Genomic DNA, 27,023 nt, shown 5'->3' with positions numbered 1-27,023 from the left:
TGCCACCCCTAGCTGATTCCCACACATGGCTGTATCACTACCCTAAAATCAGCTCCCACAGCAGGAAAGCAAGCCAGTTCTGTTTACTAGATTTATATTTTTCCTCAAGAGAGTTCAAGTGAAACCTGGATAACTTTTACAGGGCTATTTATGATAAAACAAACAGTAATTTCACAAATCTGAAGGATCTCAGATATTTTTGTCAATTCAATTGCAAGTTCCTCAAAAAAGTGGAAGACAAAAGTTTTTCTCTTTTGCCAATTTTGGGATTTAAAATGGCCAAAATAATACAGACATTTTACTAAAACTATTTCAACAACTTAAGGCCAATAACAAAGACAAAAAAGCTGTAACAGTAAGCAAGAACTTTCCCTCAGATACTTATTTACTCTGAAAACAGATTTCTCTTAAAATAAAATCCACTTTTCTCTTAAAATAAAATCCACTGAGATAAGTGAAAAGTGTGTAACTTGGTTCTTTTTGCCAATAGAAAAAAATCCTCGCTTTTCTGAGACTGGGGATTGCCCTCATATTAAACTTTCCTCTCTTGCTCAATTTTCATTACTAAACAGTTAGGTTTCTATTTTATCTACAAATATAAACAGTTCTCTGAGACAATAACTTTATATTTTCAGCAATATAATTTGGGAAAGTCTGTTTAATATGCTTTATACTTACAACTTTTAAAGTGGACCGTTTACCTCAGCTCAATTAAGAATCTCACTGAAAAGCTAAGTATGTCAATGAAAAATTATATAATTTGTGTAAGTCAAGAACAGCCATACGGCTTTTGTAACAATTTCCAAATACCGAAAGGATGAAAATACTCTTATTCTACTTTTCACACCAATAGCCAAAGATTTATAGCAGCTGAATTTATTTCTGTGCAAACCAGAGAAAGCAAAAAGCAGTTAGCAAAGCGATATATGCCTAGGAGAGAGGGAATCAGAGGCCCAGTTTTGTTAGTGACTTTAAAAAGTAGCACCACATTTAGCAGTTAACAGAGATGAGCTTCTTTATTCTTGTGTTCCTGTCCCCTAAAACTTACAGCTCAGTGTGTCCATTTTAAGTTTTAAAAATTACCTACTTTGTAGAAAATACATTAACTCAAACCTTTTTTTAAAAAGGATTTTAAAAAATCGATCTCTCCATCTTAAGCAGTGAATTAGATGTCAAAGTCCAGTTGACAGGAAGCTGTGATACTGACAGTAAGTCTACTGTAATTTGATATATTGGGTAAAATTAAGAAACCCAGCATAAATTCTTTGATAGCTTTTTTTACTACTGTGAGAACTGAAATTGTATTAGGGAAGCCTGCAAACAAATATTCATCTAGGAAAGTACAAAGATACAGACATTAAAAGCTTGAAACTAATCTTCTAAACAACTATTTCTTTCACATCCAATGATGTTATCTTCAAAAGTATGAAATGGGCCCTAGCCAGTTGCCAGAGTAGTAGAGTGGCCTGGTGTGTGGATGTCCCAGTTCAACTCCTAGTTAGGGCACGTAGAAAAAGTGCCCATCTGCTTCACCCCACCCTCTCTTGCTTCTCTCTCTCTCTCTTACCCTCTTGCAGACGTGGCTCAATTGGAGCAAGTTGGCCCTAAGTGCTGAGGAAGGCTCCATGGCCTCTGCCTCAGGTGCTAAGAGCTCGGTTGCTGAACAAAGAAGCAACACCTCAGATAGGCAGAGCATCACCCCCTAGTGGGCTTGCCTGGTGTAAAAGCTGGAGTCTGTCTCTCTCATCTCCCCTTCTTTCACTGAATAATAAAAAAAAGTGTGTGAAATGAATTCCAGATATAGCCCTCTAAATTACTAAAAGCACTTTAAAAAAATCAGATCCAATCAGTTGGCAAATAAATATGGAATTACAGTAATTCTTCACTTAATGTCATCAATAGGTTCTGTGACTTTAAGTGAAATAACACATAATGTGACCAACTTTATCACAGGCTAACTGATATCAAGAGTTCAGTTCCTATGGCATTTCTTCAACATTATAACAAAATGACACTAAATGAAAGGAGGCAATTCGAGGACCTCCTGTATGTCCAAATCATTGTTGAAACTGATTCTAGAAGAAATTTACCATATATTAAGATGATTCAAATCTTTTAAATTATCAAAAAAAAGTGCATTGTAGGAAGCTACAAAAGTAACAAAAATCTCTTCCTATCAAACCTGTACTTGAATTATTATACGAAACTCAAATCTCTTTCGACAGTAATGCATATACCACCACAGTGTTTGAAACCAGCACATAAAGTTAGCCTTTATTCTAAAAGATCAGCTGCTTATTAAGTCTGAGTTTTGCTACAATAAGAATTGTGTATACTCATATTTTTAAATGTTAGTAATTTTTTAAAAGGAAGTAATTTGATAAAACAAATTTTAAATTTAGATTAAATTTTGTTATTAATTATATTTTGGAGTAATCCAAATGAAAGTATCATTTCAAATTAAATACCTAATAAAGGTAAACCAACATTAATGTACTATAATTCCACTTAAAAATTGTAGCAAAACAATGTTTAATAGAAGTTAGTACTTTATGAAGTATTTTTAACCCATCTTCCAGTTAGCTCATGAGTTACCACCCATTGACTTACGTGAATTGTTCAAAAATGGTGCAAAATCTGTGAACAAATATTTTATGTTGAAGAAAAGATAAAATCACCAAGACTGTTAAATGAGCATTCTTCTCACTTATCAAAGCCTTTCCATCAGCTGAGGTGGTGACTAACAAATAACCTATCCATACAAATACTCTCAGAATTACCTACAACTAAATGCTTTCTCACATTAAAAAAAATAGTGTCTTTTTTGATTTTGTTTTAGGAAATCATGTTTGATAGATATATGAGGAGGACCAAAATTTAAAAATTTATAATTTTGGGACACAGTACTATCCAAATAAAAGTCCAACACAATGACTTAATAATGACATAGTAACTCAAGGCATTACCAGAATTTTGGTAGAAAAAAAAAGAGGATAAATTCTAAACTTATTAAAAAATTATATGCACTAGAGAAAAAATATGGCTATGTTTACATATACCCAGTATGTTTTAATTTCTTCAAATTTTCTAAATATTAAAAACATGCCATTTTTATTTTAGGAATTATGAAATAAAACTGCTCTCCTAGGTCATGGTTTTAAACAACTAAACACAACAAATTTTTACTGGGTAATTTTCCACTGCACCAAAAATTATTTCTGAAAATCTTTCTGTAGTAAATGTGGTGAGAGCAGGCCAGAGGGTCTGAGGATCCAAATTCCAAGAATTTACCATGATTTGTCAATGTATTCTTCTTAAAGGCAATAACATCATTATATTTTTGTTAATCAAAAGTTGTCATCATTTTATTTTCTCAAATTAATGAATTCAAATCCTTCCAAATACTGAACTGCAGAGCAGTTCTTTTTAAAGGCTGACTAGCTGCTCCACTACAAACCACCTGAGTAGAGAATTTTCCCCACTGAGCTGGTCACGTATCTTGGTGTCCACCTTGCCTTTCACCTGTAGCTCCGCTGTCAGAATGAGTTTTACATGAGAAACAAAGAGATAAAAATAAGGGAGTACTTTTCTGAGCAGAAATTACATTTTATACTAAAAATGGCATATAATCAAATTCTCTGAAGGCTATATATAGGAGTGTGTTCACATAAACTTCCTCAATTTGTACCTGGATGGGACTTTTTAATCTACTCTTTTGTTCTTACAAAACAGTGTACTACAAATGAAACAGGGTAAGCACCAGCACGGTAAACCATGTATTATTTGCTCCTGTTGGGGCAAAACGGGATGAGTAAAGGCATCAGAGTTTGGCTTGAAATTAAAAGAAATATTTGTATGTGCATTCAAAATACATATGCAACATTAATTCCTTTTTAAGAGTTGTAATCATTCATATGTATAAATTTTGAACTAAAATATAATGAAAGACTAATGGTCATCATTAGAATATCAGAGCAAAAAGAATAGCCCATGGCAAGGCTTACAAAACAAAAGTAACTGTGGTTGGAAACCCGGTACAGTCAGTGAACAGGTAACAGAATCATCCTGTGCTCTTCAAGTCCCAGTGACAAATTTTCAAACTGGAGACACCCTGGAGGCCACAAGATCAGTGCTGAGAGGGTGCTCCACTCGCCACTCCTTAGTTCCCATGACCCCTCACTGCCTTCCAGAGCACAGGTGCTGACTGATGGCTCCCCAGGCACAGTCACTCTTACTCATAATGTATTTCCCACACTCAACCTATTTTGTGACAACTTAGAAACATTAAAACCCCACCATTTAAATGACTTTAATTAAACATTGCTTTTATTTGGCAGGATGGTGAAGGAGGCAAAATATAACTGAGAGCTCATTTTCTAAGTCAGCTTGGGTCACACATTTGCCAAACTCTACTATGGAGTGCTGAGAATATACTCCTTTAAAATAAAAGACATTAAAGATGCTGTCATCTTGATGTTAACCGGAATTAAGCTAATAAATTATGCCAGTTTAAAGGAAGCAAGTTGAATAAATGAAATTCCAATTTGTAAGATCCCATGAAATTCCAAGTTGTAAGACTAAATTACAACTCATATATTACAGGTATTCTCAACGAACGTTAAAGCTAGTGCATGCTTTCACTAGGTTATGCCTACCCTGCTCTGTTTTCCAATTTTAAGAATAGGACTTTCCTTTTGCATAACAAAGTAACAAAACTCATTTTTGGATCTTGGTCAAAAAAATTGAATCCTAGTCTTAGCAAAACTCAGTAACACACCAATATACTATTTCTCACTCATGTTTTCACAGTACTGTGAAATCTTTGCAGTAAACATTCTTATTTTTCATAGTGAGCTTTACATTTCCACACAATCATTATGTATGTGTATTTGCATATGTAGATATATATGGAAAAAATACGTATCTACATTATTGTACGACTTCTTCAGTATAGACAAAATTATTCTAACCTACAGAATGTATCTTAAGAAGTAAGTACAATGTATCTTAACACATAAGACTTGAAAGCTGCACTTCATAGAAATAATGCTGTGAAAGACAAGCCATCATGGTTGCGATATGCTCAGATCATAGTTCTATAGTAAAAAAAAAAATTATATTGGACATTTGATGCAAATGACTTCTGTATAGTTACATGTATTTTATTATCTACACTTTGGAACATTCAAAAGAACTATTTCTTTTTACCATAATCAGTAACAGACTTTGGAGCACGTTGCTCTGTTTCAGTATTTCTCTTCTTGTTCTTGGATTTCCAGGCATGATACACTTTTAGTCTCCTATGAAATTCTTCTCTGCAAGCTGCCAGGAGCTCAATGTCTACAGATTACATAGAAAGAGCCAATAAATAAATAAATAAACAAACAAACAAACATCTAATTTAGTTAATGTAATTATTCTGTGGAATAAACATATATATAGTATAATATAAAGTTTTCATTTTTAATTAATAGTAAGACATCAAAATTAAGTAATTATTAATAAAGATGAGCTTTTTAAAAGTAATATTACCTTTTATATTTATAAAACATTTCATTATGCATTATTACTATCTTATATAATTTGTCCCACATAAGAACCTTGACTAAATAAGTCTTTTATAGATGAAGAACTTAAATTATCACAGAGATAAAGTCATTTGTCCAAGGTCACAGGCCATGATGACAGAAGGCATGTACGAGAAGCAATCAATGAGTTCACAACTAAATGGAACTAAGTGAAATGAGTTGAAGCTTCTCTCTCTCTCTCTCTCTCTCTCTCTCTCTCTCTCTCTCTCTCTCCCCCTCCCTCCCTCCCTTCCTTCTCTCTTTCAAATCAATAGAAAAATTTAAAAGAAACAGTTACTGTGTTCAAATGCAGACTAGATATATATATAACACACTTTTATGTTTATAATTATGCAGATAAACTCAGTGACATGGGAAAGAACATAGTGAGAAGTTCTGTACAATTACGACACTTTAGTTACTAGTCCTGGTGTCCTGAATTCAAACAATGATTTAACCAAGAACACAACTACATGGGATCTTCTAGATATAGTATTTTACTCTGTTCCATTGAAAGAAAAATAGTGTTAAAAAGAAAGGACTGCAGGACTATCTTTTACATTGTATTCACGAACCAAAAGTGTCTGATAAGTATTTAAATATTATAAATATATTAGAAGGGTCGGTCATTAATATAGCCCAAATCATAATTTATTTCTCTATGCTTTTCTTCTCAGACTGAGGCAAGAGATAGGCAAAGTGAATTTAATTTAGTAAGTATGTCTTTCTTTTAGCTTTGTTGAGTAAATTAGGACTTCATTTTAAGGCAACAAAGGGAATGGCTTATACTGATTCACAGGAAAGGTGTTTGAAATCCCACTCCGATCTGGGTACTTATTACCTGTCGAGTACAGAGCCTTCCCATTTTCCATCCTCTCCACACACTCACCACAAGAAGTATTGATGGTATCGCGGAGTTCTGCATATTTCCATTTACTAAGATCATGTTTCTTGGTACCAGCAGCTGCCTTGGTGGCTTGCACAGCAGGAGCTCTGCAATTGTCACATATTTTTACATATTTAAACTAGAAACATAAATGAAATGTTGACTAAAAAAAGACAGTAAGTGTTAAGAAATAGAAATAACTACTAGAAAAACATATAATTTTTGTATCTTTGACAGATGAAATTAAGAATGGTGTACTATATAGAGTGCCCAGGTAAATTAAAATTTTCCAGAAAAAAAAAATTCCAGTGTGCCATTTAATAGCCATGTTAGGTTTTCAATCAGAATTTCTGATTCCAAAATTCTAGTACTATAGATTCCCCCCCCCAGATTACAGTTAAAATGTTCTAACTGAAGGCTATATAAATAAATTATCCAAAGTTAAATAATACATTTATATGTAGTCCTCAAAATAAGAAAATAAATCCTCAACACACTTGAAGATCATTCATTAGAAACACATTAAGGATTTGTTTATGAGCCTTTGCCTGCAGACTACTGGAAGCTGGAGGCAGCCAAGCCCCTACATACCTATAGGCTCAGAATCTGCCTGGGCAGCAGGACCTCCCAGGGGCCACAGGAAAGTGGCTAAACCAGAACCCACTGCATTAGTCATTAAAGACAGGCTCAAAAAGCTATTGGGTTCTGGAAACACCGAGGACTTTCTGGCTTCACTGTTAAAGAACACTTAGAAAAGTTCTAGAAGCAGATAGAACCCCACCCTCATCTTTAGTGAGTAAAAATATGACAACTAGTAAATTAAACGAAGGGGTTTTAGGTCATGAAGCTGATAACAGAGACTGCGAAAGGTACAAGTGTTGTATCTTGTCCTGTGTAATGGGAATTATTTTAGTGGGAAGAGAGAAAATACATTTTAAAAATTAAAAATATGTATAAAAAATAAATAAAAATTAAAAATATGTATAAAATATAAAAAATAGTAAATTTAAAAATAAAATGGGATAAATTCAACTTTTTCATAGCAGTGCCACTCAGGTTTTAAGACTTGTTTCTATATACATAACTAAAAATAATTATTCAGAAAATACATAATTTAAAATAATTGCTTGGAAAAGAACAATTTCTTTTCTGTAATAATGAACATTTCAGTAGATTACACTTGCCACAGAGGAGACACTTAGAATAAGCTGCAAGTGATGTTTAAGTACAAAGTAACAAAACAAGAATTTAAATACATCTTATCTCAAGACATGAAAAGAAGACACAAATATCAAAAACTAAATATTAAAGAACTAAAATATTGCTTCTCGGGTATCACACAAGGAATTTTGTATTCATCATCCACTACTTGAAATTTTTCATCTTTTAATAAGGATCAAAGTATAATACAAAAATGAGCTATTTTCTCATCTTTTTACATTTTGAAAGGTAACAACAATCTTGACAGTCAAGATAAGAGTGAGACTGATATTGAGAACTGATGTCTGAAAATATATATCCCTCTTCCTGAAATAAAGGAAATTATTTCTTCACTAGTAAGCTTAACAATGAAATAAGGTCCTTTTGCCTCCTTAAACAGCCTATTTATGCTTTCATTTTAGAAAACAAAAAACAACATACTTCAGCCTACATACAACACTTAAAAATTATTTTACACACAGAAGCCTGGCTAAAAAATAATAATGTGTGGTCATTTATTCCTTCCTGAATTTCTGTGGTTAAAATCTGTTTTAGGTTTATTGAAGAATCCATACTTTTCATCAGCTTTGTGACAGGCAATTTTTCATGTAGCTTTTTCTTCTGAATTGCTTTGCTCAAAAAGAGCCAGCTGTGTATCAACAAGGTCTATCACCCTAATAATAAATTATGCTTTAACATTTTAAATGAGTATATTTTTAATATCCCTAAACCACCATTCAATAAACTAACAAAAAATTCTCTTCCTAGCTCTTCGAAGAGTCTTTTCTAAGAGAGCAGCTGAAAATTATTATGGGGTTTTTGCTGTTGCTTTATTTCCTTTTGAAAGAAAAAGTGAGTTTATAATTATACAGATTGTTATAAAATACATGAGGTGTCAGTATACATTAAGGTGTGTTTTGATACTTTTAAAAAATAATATAATTGGATTAAAATTATTGCTTACAATACGGTTCTAGTATTACTAACTTTTCATTCATATTACCTCAAACAAAAATACACCTGCCTAATTACATATTCAGCACCCTAAAAAGTACAAGAATACAATGCATTTAAGTGTGCAGATCTCTGGATTATTAAAATAGTAAAATAAAGTTTAATTTACTGATTTATTAGACTGTTATAAAGACAATCTTGTAAGCAAAACAGTAATGTAGTAGCAAAACTGACTTTGGATTTTTAAAAATATATTAATTTTTACATTTTCAATTAATCTTGTAAATTCAAAAGTAACAGTTAAAATGTTATTGATGCACATCCACTTATAAAGGTAATGGACCAGACCCTGCCAGGAAGTTACATCCCTTGGGTGGCTCCACTTTTATATCGGTGGTTTTTAAACATGTATTACAGTGTAAAAACCCTCAGGAGCCACAGTCTTCCTCTTCTTCCTCCCCTGCACCCAGCCACAGGGGTTGCCCATCCAGGGGGCAGCGCCACCTGTAGGAGGAGTTTGAAAGCACTCACTTCCCCGGAGGAAAGGAAGGTTCCCCTAAGAGACTGAGTTGGTGGGGGCCAGTGATAAGCACAACAGCACTAACAACAAGGAACAGTCCCACCCAAAATGCCAATGGTGCTGCCATTCAGAAACATTGATTTAGAGGTACATTGATTTTTATCTTTCGCTATGTGCGAGTGAAGTGACATTTCTTGTACAGAAAATTTACACTGAAAGAGTAGGTTATTCATATAACAAACAGGTTCTGGTCCAAATAATGATGAGTAATTTTAAGATATGATTTTGAGGTGACACTTATTCTCCCAAATTGCACTGCACTAACCTACTCAAGAATTCTGACATTTCTTTCGCCATTTGTTCCCTATAAGAAAAATGACAATGCAACATAGTTAAATAAAAGACAATTACATATAAAGTACTTAAAATATCTAAAAGAATTAAAATTCTTTATTTTCAATGATTATTGAATTACTAAACATTCACTACTATTTTACTTTGCAAAGGTCTGTAGTATACTTTTTAATATACATAGCAATATATAGCAAAATTTTTGTTTAAATCCAGTTAAAGTTATTTGAGCTTTCCTATTTTGCATAAGAAATTTCAGCTAAAATCTCATCAGCATCATGCTTCTGTGGTATTTTTTAAAATGTACAGAATAAAATCAGCATGTTCTAACTGCATACAGAAAACCTGGCAGGATATAGCCTGATCAGTGGTGGTGAAGTGGATAGAACATTGTCCCGGGATGTTGAGGTCCCAAGTTTGAAACCATACGGTCATTGGCATGAGCACAGGATCACTCAGTTTGAGTGCAAGCTCACTACCTTGAGCGCAGGGTTGCTGGCTTGAGCCCAAAGTTCACTGGCTGGAAGCCCAAGGTCGCTGGCTTGAGCAAAGTGTCACTGGCTCGGCTAGAGCTCCCTGGTCAAGGCACATATGTATGAGAAGCAATCAATGAACAACTAAAGTTACATAACTACGAGTTGATGCTTCTAGTGTCTCTCCTTTCCTATCTCTTTTCCTAGCTCTTTCTCTTGTCTCTCACTAGGAAAAAAAAAGAAAACTTGGCAGGATTCTAAACAAAGATTTTTACACTGGATTGTTTGGAAAACATTAGATAAGACATAATGGTGGTAAACCAAGCTGATCAATTTTACATTGCTAGAGTTTAAATAATTCTGATGTAGTCAAAGTTCTAAAATTCTAAATTATTTTAAAAAAAATTCAAATGCATCAAGTACTTGTTAAGCATAATTATTAAAAGCGTTCTAACCTTTCAAGGACATACATTTTCCCAAGGCAAAAACTTAAGTTATCTTTTATTACCCAAAAGTATATAACTTTCTCAATACTTTTTAAGTCTGTGACATGGAATGGATGTTTCATCATGTTCCGCAGCACTTCGTTAACTTCATTATTTTATATTTCTGTCCTTTGCTGTCTTCCTTCATAATCAATCATTTTCTTATTCATTCTATTCATCAGACTCTGATAAACCTCTAAATCTTACAAACTAGTAAAAGTCAAAACAAAAGAAGATGGGTATGTTTGCTTGAGGGCAAGTTTCCTGGATGCCTGGATACTCTAATTATAAAGCAGCAGAAGGCTCCGTGGTCTCCTTCCTTGTTAATGACCACGGATAAGATCAGGTACTGAGAGATTTCTAGCCAAGCAAGTACAGTCAGAGAAAAAGTCATCTTTCAAAACTGATGATCAAGGACAACAAACAGAATCTAAAGAAATTACCTACTGAGCAATTTATCAATCTCTCTTTAGGCTAGTCAGAATTTTCTAACTTTCAAACTCAGCATAATTTTGATAACTATATATTTTTAATTCTATTATTATCTTACCTCAAGGTTTCTACCTTAGTATCCAAGAGCATCTCTGTTTTTCACCTCTCCTTCTCTTAAAGTACCTTCCATTTCTTTACCCAGAGTAGGTTCCAAGGGAAGCAGAGCTCTTTACTCCTTTGTCTATTGATCAGGTAGAGATTTTTCTCTACGCCTCAACACTTAACTGGGAGGCAATCTCTACTGATTTAATGTCTCACCTGACACTCTATTACTGCTCCAGAAGCTACACCAAATATATTGAGCAGAAATGGTTCCTGATACAGGTTTTTCCCTTCTGATTTTCCCAAACTAAATGTCAGTGCTCACAATTTCACCTAAGACATCGGTTACAGAGTTTAAATCAAGCTCAAATATAACTATAAAGAAGTCATTCTAGGGAAGGGCAATAGCTTCCTCTCAGTAACGTTTTCAAAATTTTTGGTGTACTGTGGTTAACAATGATGTTTTCTGCACCGCTGGTGTTTGATGGGGTGAGAGGTCAGGGATGCCAGAACTCTGGCATAAGAAAGAGCTGCCCTATGCCCCAAGTGATTTAACATGCCCACCAGACGTATTGAGGTGAAATGCACAGATACATAATTTTACATGTAAACAAAGTTTTATGTGTAAAAGAAGCTTCTTTTTTTTTGCCTGGTTTTAGTATTCACATAATTTTTGAAAGAATGCATCTATTGTACAATGGAGAGAAACTGTACTCAACTCTGTTCACAACTTTACAAAGGATTGTTAACAATTTCATAGCACTGATCTGACGGATGTAACAATCCTATATAAATTTGCATTTGAAGCTGTTGCATTCATGATTCGGACTATAAACACAAATGTTTTAGTATCTGATTATGTTCTTCTGTAGTTGTGACCAAGCATTTTCATATTGAAATAAACATTGTTTCATTATAAACTACTGTGCATATAAGCTTCTCTTTTATATGTATTATTTGGAGAGAATTATTTATGTAGGTTGCATCATTTATAAAACATATTATTGGTGACTGAGAGAGTTCAGAACCATCACTATAAACACCATACTTGGGGTCTGTTAAAATTCAGATTTTACATATATTCCAAAATTTTATATATAGTATATATAAAATATAGGCAAAAATGTATTTTATATGTATATCCCAAATATTACCTAGATTTTCTCTCTGTGGAGAGATTTTCATAACAAAAAGATATACTAGAACCAAAATTAGCATTATATATATTATATGTAACTTCAGATCATGAGCTATTTTAGATACTAATAGAATAAACTATCATATATACTGAAAACTAAACTATCTGCTATGACTCAAATACTTAAAATATTTTACTTATTCTTACTTTTATCTCCACATCTGCTTCTAATAATCAATAATTAAAAACACATAAAACAAAATCGGTGTTTAAACAAAGTTAGAAAACACAAAGGAAACGAAATCATAAGCTCCTGTGACTGCGCACCAGAAAAGAACACTGTGGGAAAAAGAGTCATACTATTCTTTTTAATTAAAGGAAATAATGTAAAATTAACGTCAATGCGAAAACAACTTCTCCTAAAAGTACCCACAACCTATTAAAAAGGTGACATGACTAAGTCCAGTTTTAAAAAGGGAAATGACATACGGTGTCATTTTGGGTCCTCCTCCATCAATTCTGTGAAAAGAATACATTTTAGTTAATATCATAACCAATTCTGAATTGTGAAAATCTGGTTGTGCCAAATTTATGGTTCAGTGACTTTACTGATTAAAAAATTACGTGATTTTTATTTAACCTACGTATGAAATCACTCAGAATTTTAATGTTTTAAAATCTTCATTAGAAGTGATTATAAAAGAATAAATTAAAGGCGTTCAGTGAAAATTAGAGTGCAAATACATTACATCTAGATTACAAAATTCATACATGGTGAGGTTTGCTTGCTTGCTTGTTTTTAACAAAATGTGGACATTAATTTGTAATTGTAGGCACAGGCACACCTTGTTTTATTGTGCTTCACTTCACTGCGTATCACAAATATTGTGTTTTTACAAGCTGAGGGCAAGACCCTCCACCAGCAGAAAGGTTACTACTTGCTTTACTGCAGTGATTTGGAACCAAACCCACAATATCTTGAAGGTATGCCTGTTATGTGAATACATAACTCTGCATCAAAAATCATGTGTTCGTATTTTAAAATGTATTACATATGTGAAAAAAAAATTCTTACGTAGAAGTTACTCGATGGGAACCCAAGCTGGAAAAGTAACTTGAAATTGTTTATTGCAGTAGAATCCATCTCTATATACTACATTATGAACAGGGTTAGGAGTTCTACTCATGAATTTTTAAAAAGAACTCAGTACTAACAAAGGAAAAGTAAACATCCAAAGACATCAGGTTAGCACAGGGAGTAAGATAAAATGATCAAACATGGAAAATCTGTACAGAACAGCATCCCTAACAAGTTGCTAAGGCTTCTAGTACAGAGTATAACATGACCAGAGGTTCAGAGGAGAAGGAGCGTACCAGACCCGGGGGCAGTGAAAGCTTCCTGGAAGAGGGCTTGTAAAAAGGAGTTCAGTGGGCATTCCAGAGGAGGGACAGCATCTCTGGGCCGTCCCACAGGAGAACTAAAACTAACTCTTCCGCTTTCAAGTTCTAACTGCTTGAATATCTCCTCATTACTTAGCAGTGGTCCCATTCCTAGTTAATTCTGCTTAACTTAAATCACAGGCAACCTGTCCTTTATGTTCAAGGTGCTAAGTGGTCCACTCTTCCCGAGACAACTCACTTTGAAAGAAGTGCATTTTTTCTCAAGATGGAAAGCAGTCCACATACGAGCCAGTATGTTTTCATATTATATGGGATGACACTGGATATAGCTTAGTACTTCAAAAGCCCACACATAAAGCTAGGCCATGAATACCAATCATTACATTAATGAGTCCTTTTGCAGTGACTTTCAGCCATACTAAAGCCAGCTCTGTCCACTGCAGCACGTCCTCATACATCAGGGATGGCAGCTCTAAGAGCTTGGTTTGTTTAGGAGCCTGGCCAACCCACGAGTCAGTTACACACAAGGACTCCTGGCCATTCTAACATGACACAGGTGGAAGGAATGGAGCAGAAGCTAAGCTAGGTCTGCAGTTACAAAAGCCACAGATGGGCAGAAATATTTTAATTACATGAAATGTTACTAAAGAGTCCAAATACTGGACTCAAACCTAAGAGCTTAAAAATTATAACACCTGTGCACCTGTGTTTTATAGGCCTATTCTGTTTATTTAAATATAAGAAATATACTTTCATATACAATTCAGACTTCAGAACACTCCAATATAATCACTTACTAGAAAAAGAGTGAAGGGAAGTTAACATACCCTTTTCCTCTCCTATCCTGTTTTCACAGTTAATAAAACCTAAGCACTGCCTTGGAAATCTACTGGTTGCAGTTTAATTATATTTTGTAATAAACAGTGCTCTAACATTCTGAAAAGCATGGTTACATATATTTATGTTCCTCAAAATATAGCAACCAAGATTAAGGATCGAGTCCACTGGAGCGCCCAGAAATACAGCACCTTGCATAGTGCTTGGCATATAGCAGGTGCTCAACACATATTTTTTTAGTATTTTTTTGGTTATTGGACACTTCTTCCACATTGACTGAATAGAAAGGGCATGGGCTTTAAGATCAGAGAGACCAGGGTTTAAATCCTATGCTCTCCACTTATTAGCTGTGTGATCTTAAGAAGTTAGTTGAGCCCATTGAGTCCCAGTTTCCTCAAAGGGGGATAAAAATATCCCTACTCTAACTCACTGAAACAGAAACCAAAAGGATGGTTAGCAGAGGGAGGAGGTGGAGGAAAGGGTGAAAAAGGTGAAGGGGAATATAGTCAATGATAATGTGATTAGTTTGCACAGTAACGGGTGGTCACTAGAATTAGTGGGGTGATCATATCATAATGTATAAAAATGTCAACTCATTATATTTTTTTAAACCTTTATTTATTTATTTATTTATTTATTTATTTATTTATTTATTTATTTATTTATTTTAGGGCGGGGGAGAGAGAGAGAAGTGGAGGAGAAGCAGGAAATATCAACTCCCATATATATGTTGATCAGGCAAGCCCAGGGTTTTGAACCAGCAACCTCAGCATTCCAGGTCGACGCTTTTATCCACTGCGCCACCACAGGTCAGGCCCTCACTATATTGTTGTATATCACACTTGAAGTTAATATAACCCATATAAGATCATATACCAACTGTACTTAAATAAATTAAAATTTAAAAAATATATGTATACACCCTGGCTGCTTGGCTCAGTGGGAGAGCGTCAGTCCGGTTTGTGAAAGTCCTGGGTTCAATTCCAGGCCAGGGCACACAGAAGAAGCGCCCATCTGCTTCTCCACCCTTCTTCCTCTCCTTCCTCTCAGTCTCTCTCTTCCCCTCCCGCAGCCAAGGTTCCCCTGGAGCAAGTTGGCCCAGGTGCTAGAATGGCTCCAGCCACAATAGAACAACGCCCCAGATGGGCAGAGCATCGCCCCCCTGGTGGGCATGCTGGGTGGATCCTGGTCGGGTGCATGCGGGAGTCTGTCTGACTGCCTCCTCAATTCTAACTTTGGAAAAATACAACAACAACAAAAAAATACACACACACACACATATAGAACATACATACCTACATATAAAGAAACTTCACAAACTAGTTTTGTTGGTTTTATAAATAATCAGAATAACTAATGTTTCTACATTCTAAATTTAAGATGAAACCTTCCCAAAACTTTTAATAAGAACTTCCCTATTTGTATATTCATATATATGTGTGTGTATATGTATGTACATATGTATTTCAATTTGCATTAGGAAAATAATAAATCCAAACCTCAAATACATAAACTGGATTATAATATACTGACTGATTTCTATTCTAGTATTTAGTGGCAGGTATTTGGGAATTAGATATCTACCCTCTGTACAATACTCTGACAATTTCAGAGTAAAAGTGGACCTGTTTTCTTAAGTACTCATGAACTGAAAAATCAGTTTTGCTTTTCAACAGTTTAACAATTTGATTAAAAAATGTTTTATTCATTTGGGTATAAAAATGGATATAAGTAAGTCTTAAAAGATTTTACTTAAAATATATCTGGACCTAAAGGAATACGACTTTCTCCTATTCCCTTCACGCTGAAATGAGAGGCACAGAGGTGAGAAAGCAAAGAGCGCTGCGCCCACCCAGCGGGCCCCATACCTGCGGAGCGCCGAGTCCAGCTGGGCCTCGTCGCTGATGAGCTCTGCTTCACTCTGGGCGATCCTCAGGGCCAGCTCCCGGTCCCGGCGCTCCTGCTCCAGAACCGCCTGCTGCTGGGACTCCTCCTCCCGCTGTCGGGCCAGCTGCTCCTCCACTTCAGCCTGCCAAGGACAGAAAGCCGTTTCACCAAGGTGTCTCCCGTGTTCTCCTGATCATTCCCATTATGACTTAAAATTACTCCAGGTAAGTTCTTTACTAAGGAACATATTTTGTTTAACCAGAAATCTCTTCAGTCTCTATGCTCGTCTATATTATGACTTATACTTGTTCTTTCCAAGTCCAAGAGAAGGTAAAGAAACCATAGTTCCACCACTCTATAACTCTAGAGTGTGCCAAATATCACACAAGAATTCTGTGCCCCATTAACACCACCACCAGGCAAGCAAATGTCAGGAATTTAAAGTGTGGGCTATGCTCAGGATAAATTAATAAAGACCACACACTCAAATACATAATCAGTTATTCTCAGACATGGACATTTTTTAAAAATGAGGCTTAGGAGAGAATCTTATCCTAACCTATTACTATTAGTATCTACAAAGTTATAAAATAACATTTTATAATTTGTTTAATTGGAGCTATATATTCTAAAATTATGTTTTAAGTAAATGTTCATCTGACTTCCCCCTAGGTATAATAACAGTAAACTAATATTTATTGAACTGAGCGTTGTTTAAAATGCTTCAATGTGCAGCATCGATGCTCACAACTTTACCCCATTCCAAAGAGAGAAAACAGAGGCCCACAGTCACTCATTGCGACTTGTGCAATGTCATCATTTCTGTCAGTGACAAAGTCTGAATTTGAACTAACTCCAAATTTCCCTAACTCCAAAACCCCTTCCCATAACCACTTCAGAAGCTGCTTTTCGTCTCTGGGACACACCAGTGACGGCTTATTTAGCAAATCAAGATCTTGCTTTCACTCCTTCTGCTTTATAATTTTGTAGTTTCTACTTTGATAGAAATGCAGTCCAACTGACTAACTGGTACATACCTGAATACGTTTTTCATCATCTTCCCTTTTCTTTCTCTCTTCTTCCTCTTGTTTCCTCTTTGCTTCCATCTCAAGTTTCCTATTAAAAAATAGAAAACTCTTAAAAAATTTAATAGAAAATAAGGAATCCTTCAGAAGGCAATCTCACTATTAATAAACAAAAGTTACAGAATGTGGATTCATATTAACCTCCTGGCCATATATATTATCAACTTAGTTTTTAAAAAATAAATCTAATTCCAACGGTAATTCTGAAACAAAACAAATACAATTATACTAAATAAGCTTTAACATCTCTAAATTAACTTGGTTGTAAAGCCTAGTTGTAAGGTTCTGGTTACACGTTCTCCCCTCTTCTTCTCCAGTTAAGCAACTCATGTTCCTTCTGTCCACCCGATTATGCAAATCTTTTAAAACGTTACCAGTTTTAAAACTGCAGAAAAGTCACAGTGCCTTTTTTCTAGCTTATTAAACAAAATATAACTCACTACTTTAAAAAGAAGAAATCTTCAAGTGTAAAAAATCTAACCAAAATTCAGATTATAGTTAAAAATCATCGTTATTATAAAATGAGATTTTCTTCATTTTCAGAATTATTCTAAAATTACAGTCATGAGCTATATAGCAACATTTTGAACAACTTATGCAACAATGTTATGCCACACAGACTAGGTGTGTAATAACGAACCACATATACAACAGTGTTAGGCCGTATACCCTAGGTGTGTAATAGGTTATACCACCTAGGTTTGTGTAAGTCCATTGTACGATGTTTGCACAGTGATAAAGTTGCCTATTGACACATTTCTCAGAACATATCCCCATCTTTAAGTGGCACATCACTGTAGTGTTTTTAAATGAGAATGACTTTTAAAAATAACGTTTTTCAACCAGCCACAAGAATTCACTGTTCTGTTAGCTCCTAATTCAAGACAATATAAATGCCTTACATCCGCCTTTCCTCCTCTTCCTTTCGTCGACGTTGTTCATCTTCTTCACGTCTTTTTCTTTCTTTTTCCATTTCTTCTTGAATACGCCTCAGCCTTTCGGCTTCCTCTTCCTGCTGTTTTTTTTTCTGTAAAGCACTGAGGAGATCCTCCGAGCTTTTAACTAAGGCGTCATATTCTTTTTGTATCTGTTCCCTTGTCATCATAGTGGACTTTAAAAATAATAAACATGTACTTAAAAAGTTATCTTTTGTTGCACAACAATGTGAATATACTGAACATGACTAAAATGTACATTTTAAAAAGGTTAAGATAGTAAATTAAATGTTATATGCCTTTACCACAATTAAAAAAAATATGTGCAAAGATGGAAAAGGTTGGTAAGCAATAAGCTCATTATCTGTATTATGCTATTTGTACATTTAAAAGTTATCTTTGCAGACAAATATCTACATCTAGTTCCTATTAACCAAGTAACCAAATATCTAAGGCAGCGGTTCTCAACCCGTGGGTTGCGACCCCGGCGGGGGTTGAACAACCAAAAACACAGGGGTCGCCTAAAGCCATCGGAAATATATATTTTATTTAAAAATGTATTGTATAGCCTGACCAGGTGGTGGCACAGTGGATAGAGCGTCGGACTGGGATGCAGAAGGACCCAGGTTCGAGACCTCAGGATATCCAGCTTGAGCATGGGCTCATCTGGCTTGAGCAAAAAAGCTCACCAGCTTGGACCCAAGGTCACTAGCTTGAGCGGGGGGTTACTCAGTCTGCTGAAGGCCCACGGTCAAGGCACATATGAGAAAGCAATCAATGAACAACTATGGTGTCGCAACAAAAAACTGATGATTGATGCTTCTCATCTCTCTCCGTTCCTGTCTGTTTTTCCCTGTCTATCCCTCTATCTGACTCTCTCTCTGTCCCTGTAAAAAAAAAAAAAAGTATTGTATAATAAATATGTATTTTCCGATGGCTTTAGGCGACCCCTGTGTTTTGGTCGTTCAACCCTGCCGGGGTCGCGACCCACAGGTTGAGAACCGCTGACCTAAGGGGTATACTGAAAGTAACATACAGAAGTTAAAAATTATTTTTTAAGAAATTAATTTTGCCAGCATTTACTAGTTTTTAAAAATAATGTTCAAACACTACCTAAGGAACACTTAAGAAACGATTTAATACATCCAAAATCGTGGAATGATTTTCCTCAGTGAGCCTTCAACACCTGTGGCTTGGTTGATTTTAATTGATTAACACTACATAAACAAGGATGGCTCTTGATAGATTTGTAAAATCAGTTAAGCTTATCCAAAGCATTTTTTTTTCTTCCCTTGATCTTCTTTCTCCACTCTATCTCTAAGATTAAACTCCATCTACATAATATATTTTCAGGAAATACGAGAAAAGGCTCACTTTAAGGTAGTATATCACACATAACTGCAGTGACTCATTAAACTAGATGAGAAAAACATTAAGACCCTAAAATATACCAGAAAAAGATATAGACAGATGAAATGTAATTACGAGTATATGGAAAAAATTTCCAAACCCACTGGTAACCAAAGAAATGAAAATCAATACAAAAAAAAAGAGGCCCTATTCTTTTTCTACAAATTAGGAGGAAATTAATTGCTACTTTTATAAGTTAAATAATTTATGATAAAGCCCATATAAAGGTAAATATAATTATAGGAACAAAATATATGGCACAACGATAGAGGCAGAAAACTCAATGTACTTTAGGATAAGAACTATGCAAAAAATATGTACATATAAAGTAAGACAGAAAGGGGGACATACAACTATAAAATGGTCACATGTGTTAGTTTGGTATGGGTTTTTTTGGTGATTTTTCTAAATTTTCAATATTATATTACTTCTATCATTTAAAAATTGATTTCCAAAAGTAGAAAACATGAAACAAAATAATGTACATTAATCCTCTCTCAGTAATGATTATGCAAAAGTTTACCAAGAGTATTTAGCTGCTATTTAAAATAGTAAATAGTAACTAAATAAAATAGTACTTTAAAAACAATAATTAGTAAATAGTATTTTAGTTACTATTTTGGGGGAAAATCTTTCCTAGTAACAGATGAAGGTATATAACTGTGTTGTTTTGTTTTTCATTTTTTTTGCTACAAAAATTTTCAAGCCTAGAGTAGGGAGAGTAATATAATGAGCATCACTTGTCATCATTGGGCATATTTGTAATGCTTTGTATCCTTCAAACAATAAGGACATTTTCCTATACAATTTCAACACCAATAACAAAAGATAATGAATTATTTTTAAAAATCAAAATTGGCCCTGGCTGGTGGCTCAGTGGATACAGCATTGGCCCGGCATATGGATATTCCAAGTTTGATTCCCAGTCAGAGCACACAGGAGAAGTAATCATATGCTTCTCTCTCCCCTTTCACTCCCTTTTCTCTCTCTCTTCCCCTCCCACAGCCAGTGACTCAGTTGGTCCAAGCATCAGCCCCAGGCACTGAGGATAACTATGTTGGTCCAAGAGTATCAGGCTCAGGTGCTAAAAATAGGTCAATACTCGAGCATCGGCCCCAGACAGGGCTGCTGGGTAGATCCTGGTCAGGGTGTATGCCAGTGTCAGCCTACCCCCCTCTTCTCACTTAAAAAAAAAAAAGTCAAAGTCATTTGGGTTAAAATTACATACCTTAATTTTGGCCATTGAAGCATCAATAGAAATTTCCAGGTCCTTGACCTGTTTATTCACCTCTGGTTTTCCATCTTTCAGTGCACTTACTACTTCATTAAATTTATCAAGCCTTTTTTTCAGTGTGCCCACCTTAACCAGGCCATCAATGCTGTAAAGAGAATGTTTCATCAGAGTTTATTTCACCATTTAATGCTACAGGTTGATTTTTCATTTTAATAAAATGACAAGCATATTGTTAAATAGGATATTTTACTCCTGTTTTTTATATTATTCAGTATTTTATTTTTTAGATAACTTGTTGAGGGCTAAAAAATATCAAATATGAGTGTGAATGACACTGATGTCTATCAATAAAATGCAAGTCTTCTATATTTACACTAAAAAAATTGAGAATTTAAATTATAAAATAACTTAAAACAGTTATCTAGTGTCCTTAAAAGGTGTTAATTAAAAAAAGGTATTAATAATTAAGTTATTCAGACCTCCAAATTTAAAGAGATTTAATTAGTAATAAAAGATGCAAAAAGGAAATAAAGACTAAATTTACAGTGAGACAATTCCTATAGATAATCCAGAAAATAATGGTTAAAACATTAATGGGATGGATATTTTTAAAAGCAATGTCAATGTGACATTCATCAAGAAACTTCAGTCACTAAAATAATCAGAATAAGAGAGCTACTTTCAACCAATTTATTTTTGACCTTTTATACTGTCTACATTTTTGTAAGCTCATTCAAATTCTTTTGTAGAATGAGGGCAGAGATGAAGTAATTAAATAATAATTTCAAATATATAATGCAAATAACATCTTTTTACAAAGAACATGAGGAAGGAGAAAACTCTGAATACCCACTGCCCTTCATTAGGACTACAGAGCCACTTTACATCTGGAGAACTAGGTTTTGCAGGAGTCTTCAGGCACCATTCATCTTACCGAGGTTTGTGTCTCCTTTTGCAAAGCCACATTCGAACAGTTTTTTGCATTTCAATGCAGGCTTCAGCTCGATATTTTATTTTGTTTTTCACTATGTGTAAGAGAAAAATATGATAGAAAATTACTCAGTTTAAATCAGATATATAATAGTTTTAAAAACCACTCACTTTCACAAAGCAGTTCTCAAGAAACTTGAACTCTTATTAATGAAGCTATTATACCAGACATCAAAATCAATACATTTTATGTTCAATTCCACATGCTTCTTAAAATAAAAAGTACACCATGAATACAACTAAATTTACATGGTAAATGTAAGGAAATAATACATTATGCTCCTCTATTGCTTCTCAAACTGTCCTAGGCAATACTGGTCTATGAAATGTTAAAAGATGTGTCTAGAAGAGATTCATCTGTGAAATAAATTTAGGAAAAGCTATATGCTACTTTTGGCGATTCACAATGAACCTACTGAGTAAGGCCTCTGAGAATCCTACAGTAAAGAACTTCATTTAATATTTAACTTCAATTACTCAGAATTTCCTAGACTGATTTGACCCTGAGACCTTTTTTTTAGAGCTTCTGTAATATCTGGCAAATATACTGACTGGTTATCAACTTCAACACTGCACAACACATTCTACAAAAAAATGGCATAGTATAGATAATCAATATAATATGTCGTCCATCCCAATGCAATGTATAAAACTGAAAGCACTGAAATATGTCTATATTTTATTTGGAATATAATGGGAAAAGAGCTGGGGTTTTTTTAAATCATAGTTTTTATCTATATTCATTATTGTCTAGCAAAAGACCTCAATAATAATCTTTGTTTGCATGGTTCCTTTTCATTACATAAAAAGAATTTTATTTTTCTATTAGTAAGGAACAATTTACTAAATCTTTTCCATGTGTCTAGCAATGTTCCAGATACTCTGGTGAGTGGGGAGGGGAATTATAAACTTAAGTCAAGTTACTAACAGCAGCTCCCTGCACTGAAAGGTTTTCCATAGACCCTAAGGTAACCCCAAAATATGCTGCCCCTCACCCTTGTTTGGGATCAGAGGCAAGTACTACAGTTTGTACGACCTGGCCAAAAACACAAGAAAAAAGCAGCTCAGTACAGTGCACTGGAGAACGGGGTCTAAAAGAGCAGAGGCAGAAGAGGCTGAAAAGAAAAGCTGAAGCCCCACTTCACATGGTCTTCAAAGATTCTAAGGCTTTTGACTTTGCTCAGCATTTAAGACAGCCTTAAGGCCTTTAGTTGAGAGAGAGAGATCCAGAACCCAGGAAAAGCAACTTGTTAGTCACTGCAGCTACTCTGCGAGTGGAGGAGGGCTCTGCTTGGGCACTGGGCAAACAAGGGGAACAAATTCAGTGCTTGGAGGAAGAGCCGACAGGGTTTACTGAATGACAAGACTTACTTCAGGAACAAGAAATTCTGTTTTCTTTAGGACACGATGAAATTAATTCTCCTATAATACAGTCAAATAAAGAAGTATCACATACACTCTAAACCAAGTCCACGAATACTAATTTCTCACATGAGGTATCACTTGAGGAAGGAGGGAAAGAACATGAGTAAGTGATGCAGTCCCCGTTGTCCACTCACCACTGAGACAACTGTGTAACACTCCACAAACCCATTCATTTCTGAGTAACTACAGATCTTGGTGTGAAAGAAAACACCTACATTTGATGACTGAGAGTGAGCACCACTGAACTTTCTTCCAGCGACTGCAGATAAGCCAGTGATTGACTCTTTTAACCAACTCTGCTAGATGGTCAGGGTCAGACTTCATAATCTGATCAAATTCTGCAAACTAGGAAATAAAATGATTTAATATCTGTATCAAAAGATAAATGGGCTTATACATACAGAGATACAAAATAACTAGAACTCAAATCCAAAATCTAACTTTCTGGAACTGTCACAGCCATTGCAGAGGTAGGTTTCAGTGGAGTCTACAGCAAATCCAAACACACTTGACTGTACCTTGCTGACTTTCACTTCCCCTGCCTGTGCTCAAGCCAGTGACCACGGGATCATGTCCATGACCCCACCTTCAAGCTGGTGAGCCTGTGCTCAAGCCAGTGACCTCAGGATCCTAGGTGTTCTACCCACTGCGCCACCCCCCTGGTCAGGCATGAAATTCTTTTCTTTTTTTGGTTTTTTAAATTTCAATTGTTCATTTTTAGAGCGAGAGGTGAGAGAGAAAAAGTGGGGAGGAACAGAAAGCATCAATTCCCATATGTGTCCTGAGCAGGCAAGCCCAGGGTTTCAAACCAGCAATCTCAGGGTTCCAGGTTGATGCTTTACCCACTGTGGCACCACAGGTCAGGCAGGTGTGAAATTCTTAATGAAGACTGAAGTAAGCCCTGGCCTGTTTGCTCAGCAGTAGAGCATCGACCTGATATGTGAAAGTCCCGGGTTCAACTGCCCGTCAGGGCCCACAGGAAAGGCAACCATCTGCTTCTCCCTCATTCCTCTCTTTCTCTGTCACCCTCCTGCGACCCTGGCTCGACTGGTCCAGCACATTGGCCCCAGGTGGTGAGGATGCCTCCAATCTCGGGCACTAAAAGTAGCTCGGTTGCTAGCAGTCCCAAATGGGCAGAGCATCATCCTCAGACGGAGCTTGCTGGGTAGATCCCGGTCGGGGTGCACGTGCAAGTCTGTCTCTCTATCTCCTCTACTCTCACCAAAGGAAAAAAAAAAGAGAGAGAGAGAGACTAAATAAATATATTTTAGGAAAGCTTTTTACTTATTTAAAACAAAAGTATTTTCTGGCTTACCCTTATTTAAACAGAAAACATCCAATCAAACAATTCTCTGATTCTAATACTTCTACAGTTAAAAAGAACTAAAACTTTTACAGGGTATTACACACTGTAAATGTCTCCCATATTCATATATGCATGTTGTTAGTGATCATAATTCAAGAATAATTCAAGTCACCAAACACTTAAAAATATTCACTGAACCCCAACTATCCATATTCATTATGTTTAAGTTTTAAAAAACAGGACTTACCTTGCCAGGTCTAAAAAATACTTTTGTTAATCCAAACTTGTAGTCAATTTCATTTAAGCCCAAAGCTTTAAAAAGAGCCTGAAAAGTAAAAGTTAAAAAGGTCAGTGACAACGAGTAATTAATAAGAAAGACATCTACAGCTAAGAAACTTCAATTCAGGTGGCATGTGTACCTTACAAAACAGTCTTGGATCTAATCTTGCGAGTTTATCCGGCATGTACTTCTTATACATGTTGTAGAGCTCATGAAATGAGGCCCGGGACGGGAAACCACCCTGCATCAAGTCCAGGACAGACACCATGCCTACGTTCAGAAACAAACTCACATTACTGCCAATCACTGGACAGAAGTCAAGAACAACTTGTGAGTGATCATCTTTATAATTAATGTTCAGAAAGGTGCAACTTACAGGAATTATCAGCAAGGAAATATTACATTGGAAATCTCATGTTTATATTTACTATGACCCAATTTACCCATGACCTAAATCTACTTCAGCAAATTTCATCTAACACCACTCTGAATAAACCATTTCTTTAGAGACAAACTATTGGTCTCTGGGAAGCTCAAATCTAGTTTGTAATTTTTTTTCTACCACAAACCTCTGTGTCATAATCAAAGAATATAAGGCCTGCACTGGCTCACTTCCCAAACCTGGGGTTAATTTTAGAACAGGATTTCGGAGAGAGTCTCCAGGAAGTAGTCACATTCCCATGTTCTCACCAGGTGGTCAGGAAAAGGGAGTTCACTATTTCACTACAAAGATCCCCTTTCACTCAGCTCTCAAAGAACCTAGGCTGCTGGGGTAGAGCCTATAGAATGGATATCTACTTCCAGTGAAATTCTACTAGGTGGTTAATTTGAGCCTTAAGTCAATGTGAACTTCTCATGTCAGGAAAAGCATAAAATAGGTAGAAAAAAGCTCAACTACAGACAATGCCAAAAACCTTTGTTCACCAAAAAACCCTGGATTACAGACTCTGGGACTATTCAACTTAATGGAGAAAATAAAATTATTCAATAAAAAGTGTTAGGACAAATGGCTAGGCATTTAGAAAATAAAAATTACATTTGATCCCTACCTCACTTATACCCAAATAAATTTCTGCTAGCCAAAAACTTAGCAAAACGATACTATACAATACAAAAAAGTAGATTTTTATTTTAAAATCATCTCATGGTAAAGTTAGCCTTCCTAGGCAGTCAGGTTGAATTTTAAACTGTTTTAATTGGAAAGGGGTAAAACAAAAATAGTACTCAGGGTTGATGGCAGTGCAGGAAAATGCACACACATTCCTATTGGGAGAGTTAACCAGTGTAACAAGTTTGGATGGCAATTTGGAAATATTTATCCCTTTAACTCAGTACTTTCTACTTATATGACTTTAACCTACAACTTGTCACATACGTGGGCCAATATATGCATAGAGAATGTCTATATAACCACTGGGCCACTATTTATCATAGAAAAAGAACTAGCCCCGGCTGGATAGCTCAGATGGTTAGAGCATCATCCTGAAGCACAGAGGCTGCCAGTTCAATCCGTGGTCAGGGCTCATACAGAAACAGATCTATGTTCCTGTCTCTCCCCCTCTCCTTTCCTCTCTCACTAAAATCAATCAATAAAAATTTTTTTAAAAAAAGAAAAAAAATCAAATAACTTAAATGTCAATTAATTATGTTACAACCATATATGATGGGTTCATTAAAGAGAACAGAGCTTTATCTACCCAGTATAAAAAAACATATCCAAGACATAAGAGTTAAGTGGTCACCCCGAGAAGTGACACATTTTTACTTATATTTTTCTGTACCATTTCATTTTGTTAACAGTAAACATATAAATAATTTTTAATACTAATCAATGAAACACACAAAAGCATTCATCCCTATGGAAAGAAATCTCCAGAACTAGATTTAGTTCTAGGCTCTGCTTGAAGAAACAAAAGTATGTTTTGGTTGATGCTGTCACAATTTTTTACCATTTATATCAAATACACAAGTATCCTTGGAAATGTTGAAATCCACCACTGCTGAATGCCTTAGCCTGTCCTGTAACTGTGGACAACATATGAACTGGATCAAAGTTCATTAAGAATCTTATGGAGCTTAACAAATTACCAAGTTTATGGCTGTTTTCTCAGCACGTCAAGATAAT

General features: G+C 35.2%; 1 protein-coding gene across 6 annotated transcripts in view; it reads right to left on the bottom strand.

Moving 5' to 3' along the window:
• Positions 1-27,023, bottom strand: part of MYO6 (myosin VI) — a 185,358-nt gene that overhangs the window by 2,778 nt on the left and 155,557 nt on the right. The window contains exons 21-34 of one of the 6 annotated variants that reach the window (XM_066253755.1): positions 25,038-25,168; positions 24,866-24,943; positions 23,528-23,657; positions 21,832-21,922; positions 20,892-21,042; positions 18,221-18,429; positions 17,271-17,349; positions 16,215-16,375; positions 13,184-13,210; positions 12,598-12,627; positions 9,453-9,491; positions 6,457-6,560; positions 5,209-5,340; positions 2,611-2,637 (exon numbers count right to left, since the gene is read on the bottom strand). In XM_066253755.1, the coding sequence (XP_066109852.1) occupies positions 2,611-2,637; positions 5,209-5,340; positions 6,457-6,560; positions 9,453-9,491; positions 12,598-12,627; positions 13,184-13,210; positions 16,215-16,375; positions 17,271-17,349; positions 18,221-18,429; positions 20,892-21,042; positions 21,832-21,922; positions 23,528-23,657; positions 24,866-24,943; positions 25,038-25,168 (1,389 nt within the window). The remainder of the gene's footprint in view (positions 1-2,610; positions 2,638-5,208; positions 5,341-6,456; positions 6,561-9,452; positions 9,492-12,597; positions 12,628-13,183; positions 13,211-16,214; positions 16,376-17,270; positions 17,350-18,220; positions 18,430-20,891; positions 21,043-21,831; positions 21,923-23,527; positions 23,658-24,865; positions 24,944-25,037; positions 25,169-27,023) is intronic. The other 5 variants (XM_066253769.1, XM_066253761.1, XM_066253778.1 and 2 more) reach the window with 5 other exon arrangements.

Source organism: Saccopteryx bilineata, chromosome 1, assembly GCF_036850765.1.
Source record: "Saccopteryx bilineata isolate mSacBil1 chromosome 1, mSacBil1_pri_phased_curated, whole genome shotgun sequence".
In the NCBI taxonomy this organism is placed as follows: Eukaryota; Metazoa; Chordata; class Mammalia; order Chiroptera; family Emballonuridae; genus Saccopteryx; species Saccopteryx bilineata.
This window is presented reverse-complemented; position numbering and strand designations above follow the sequence as displayed.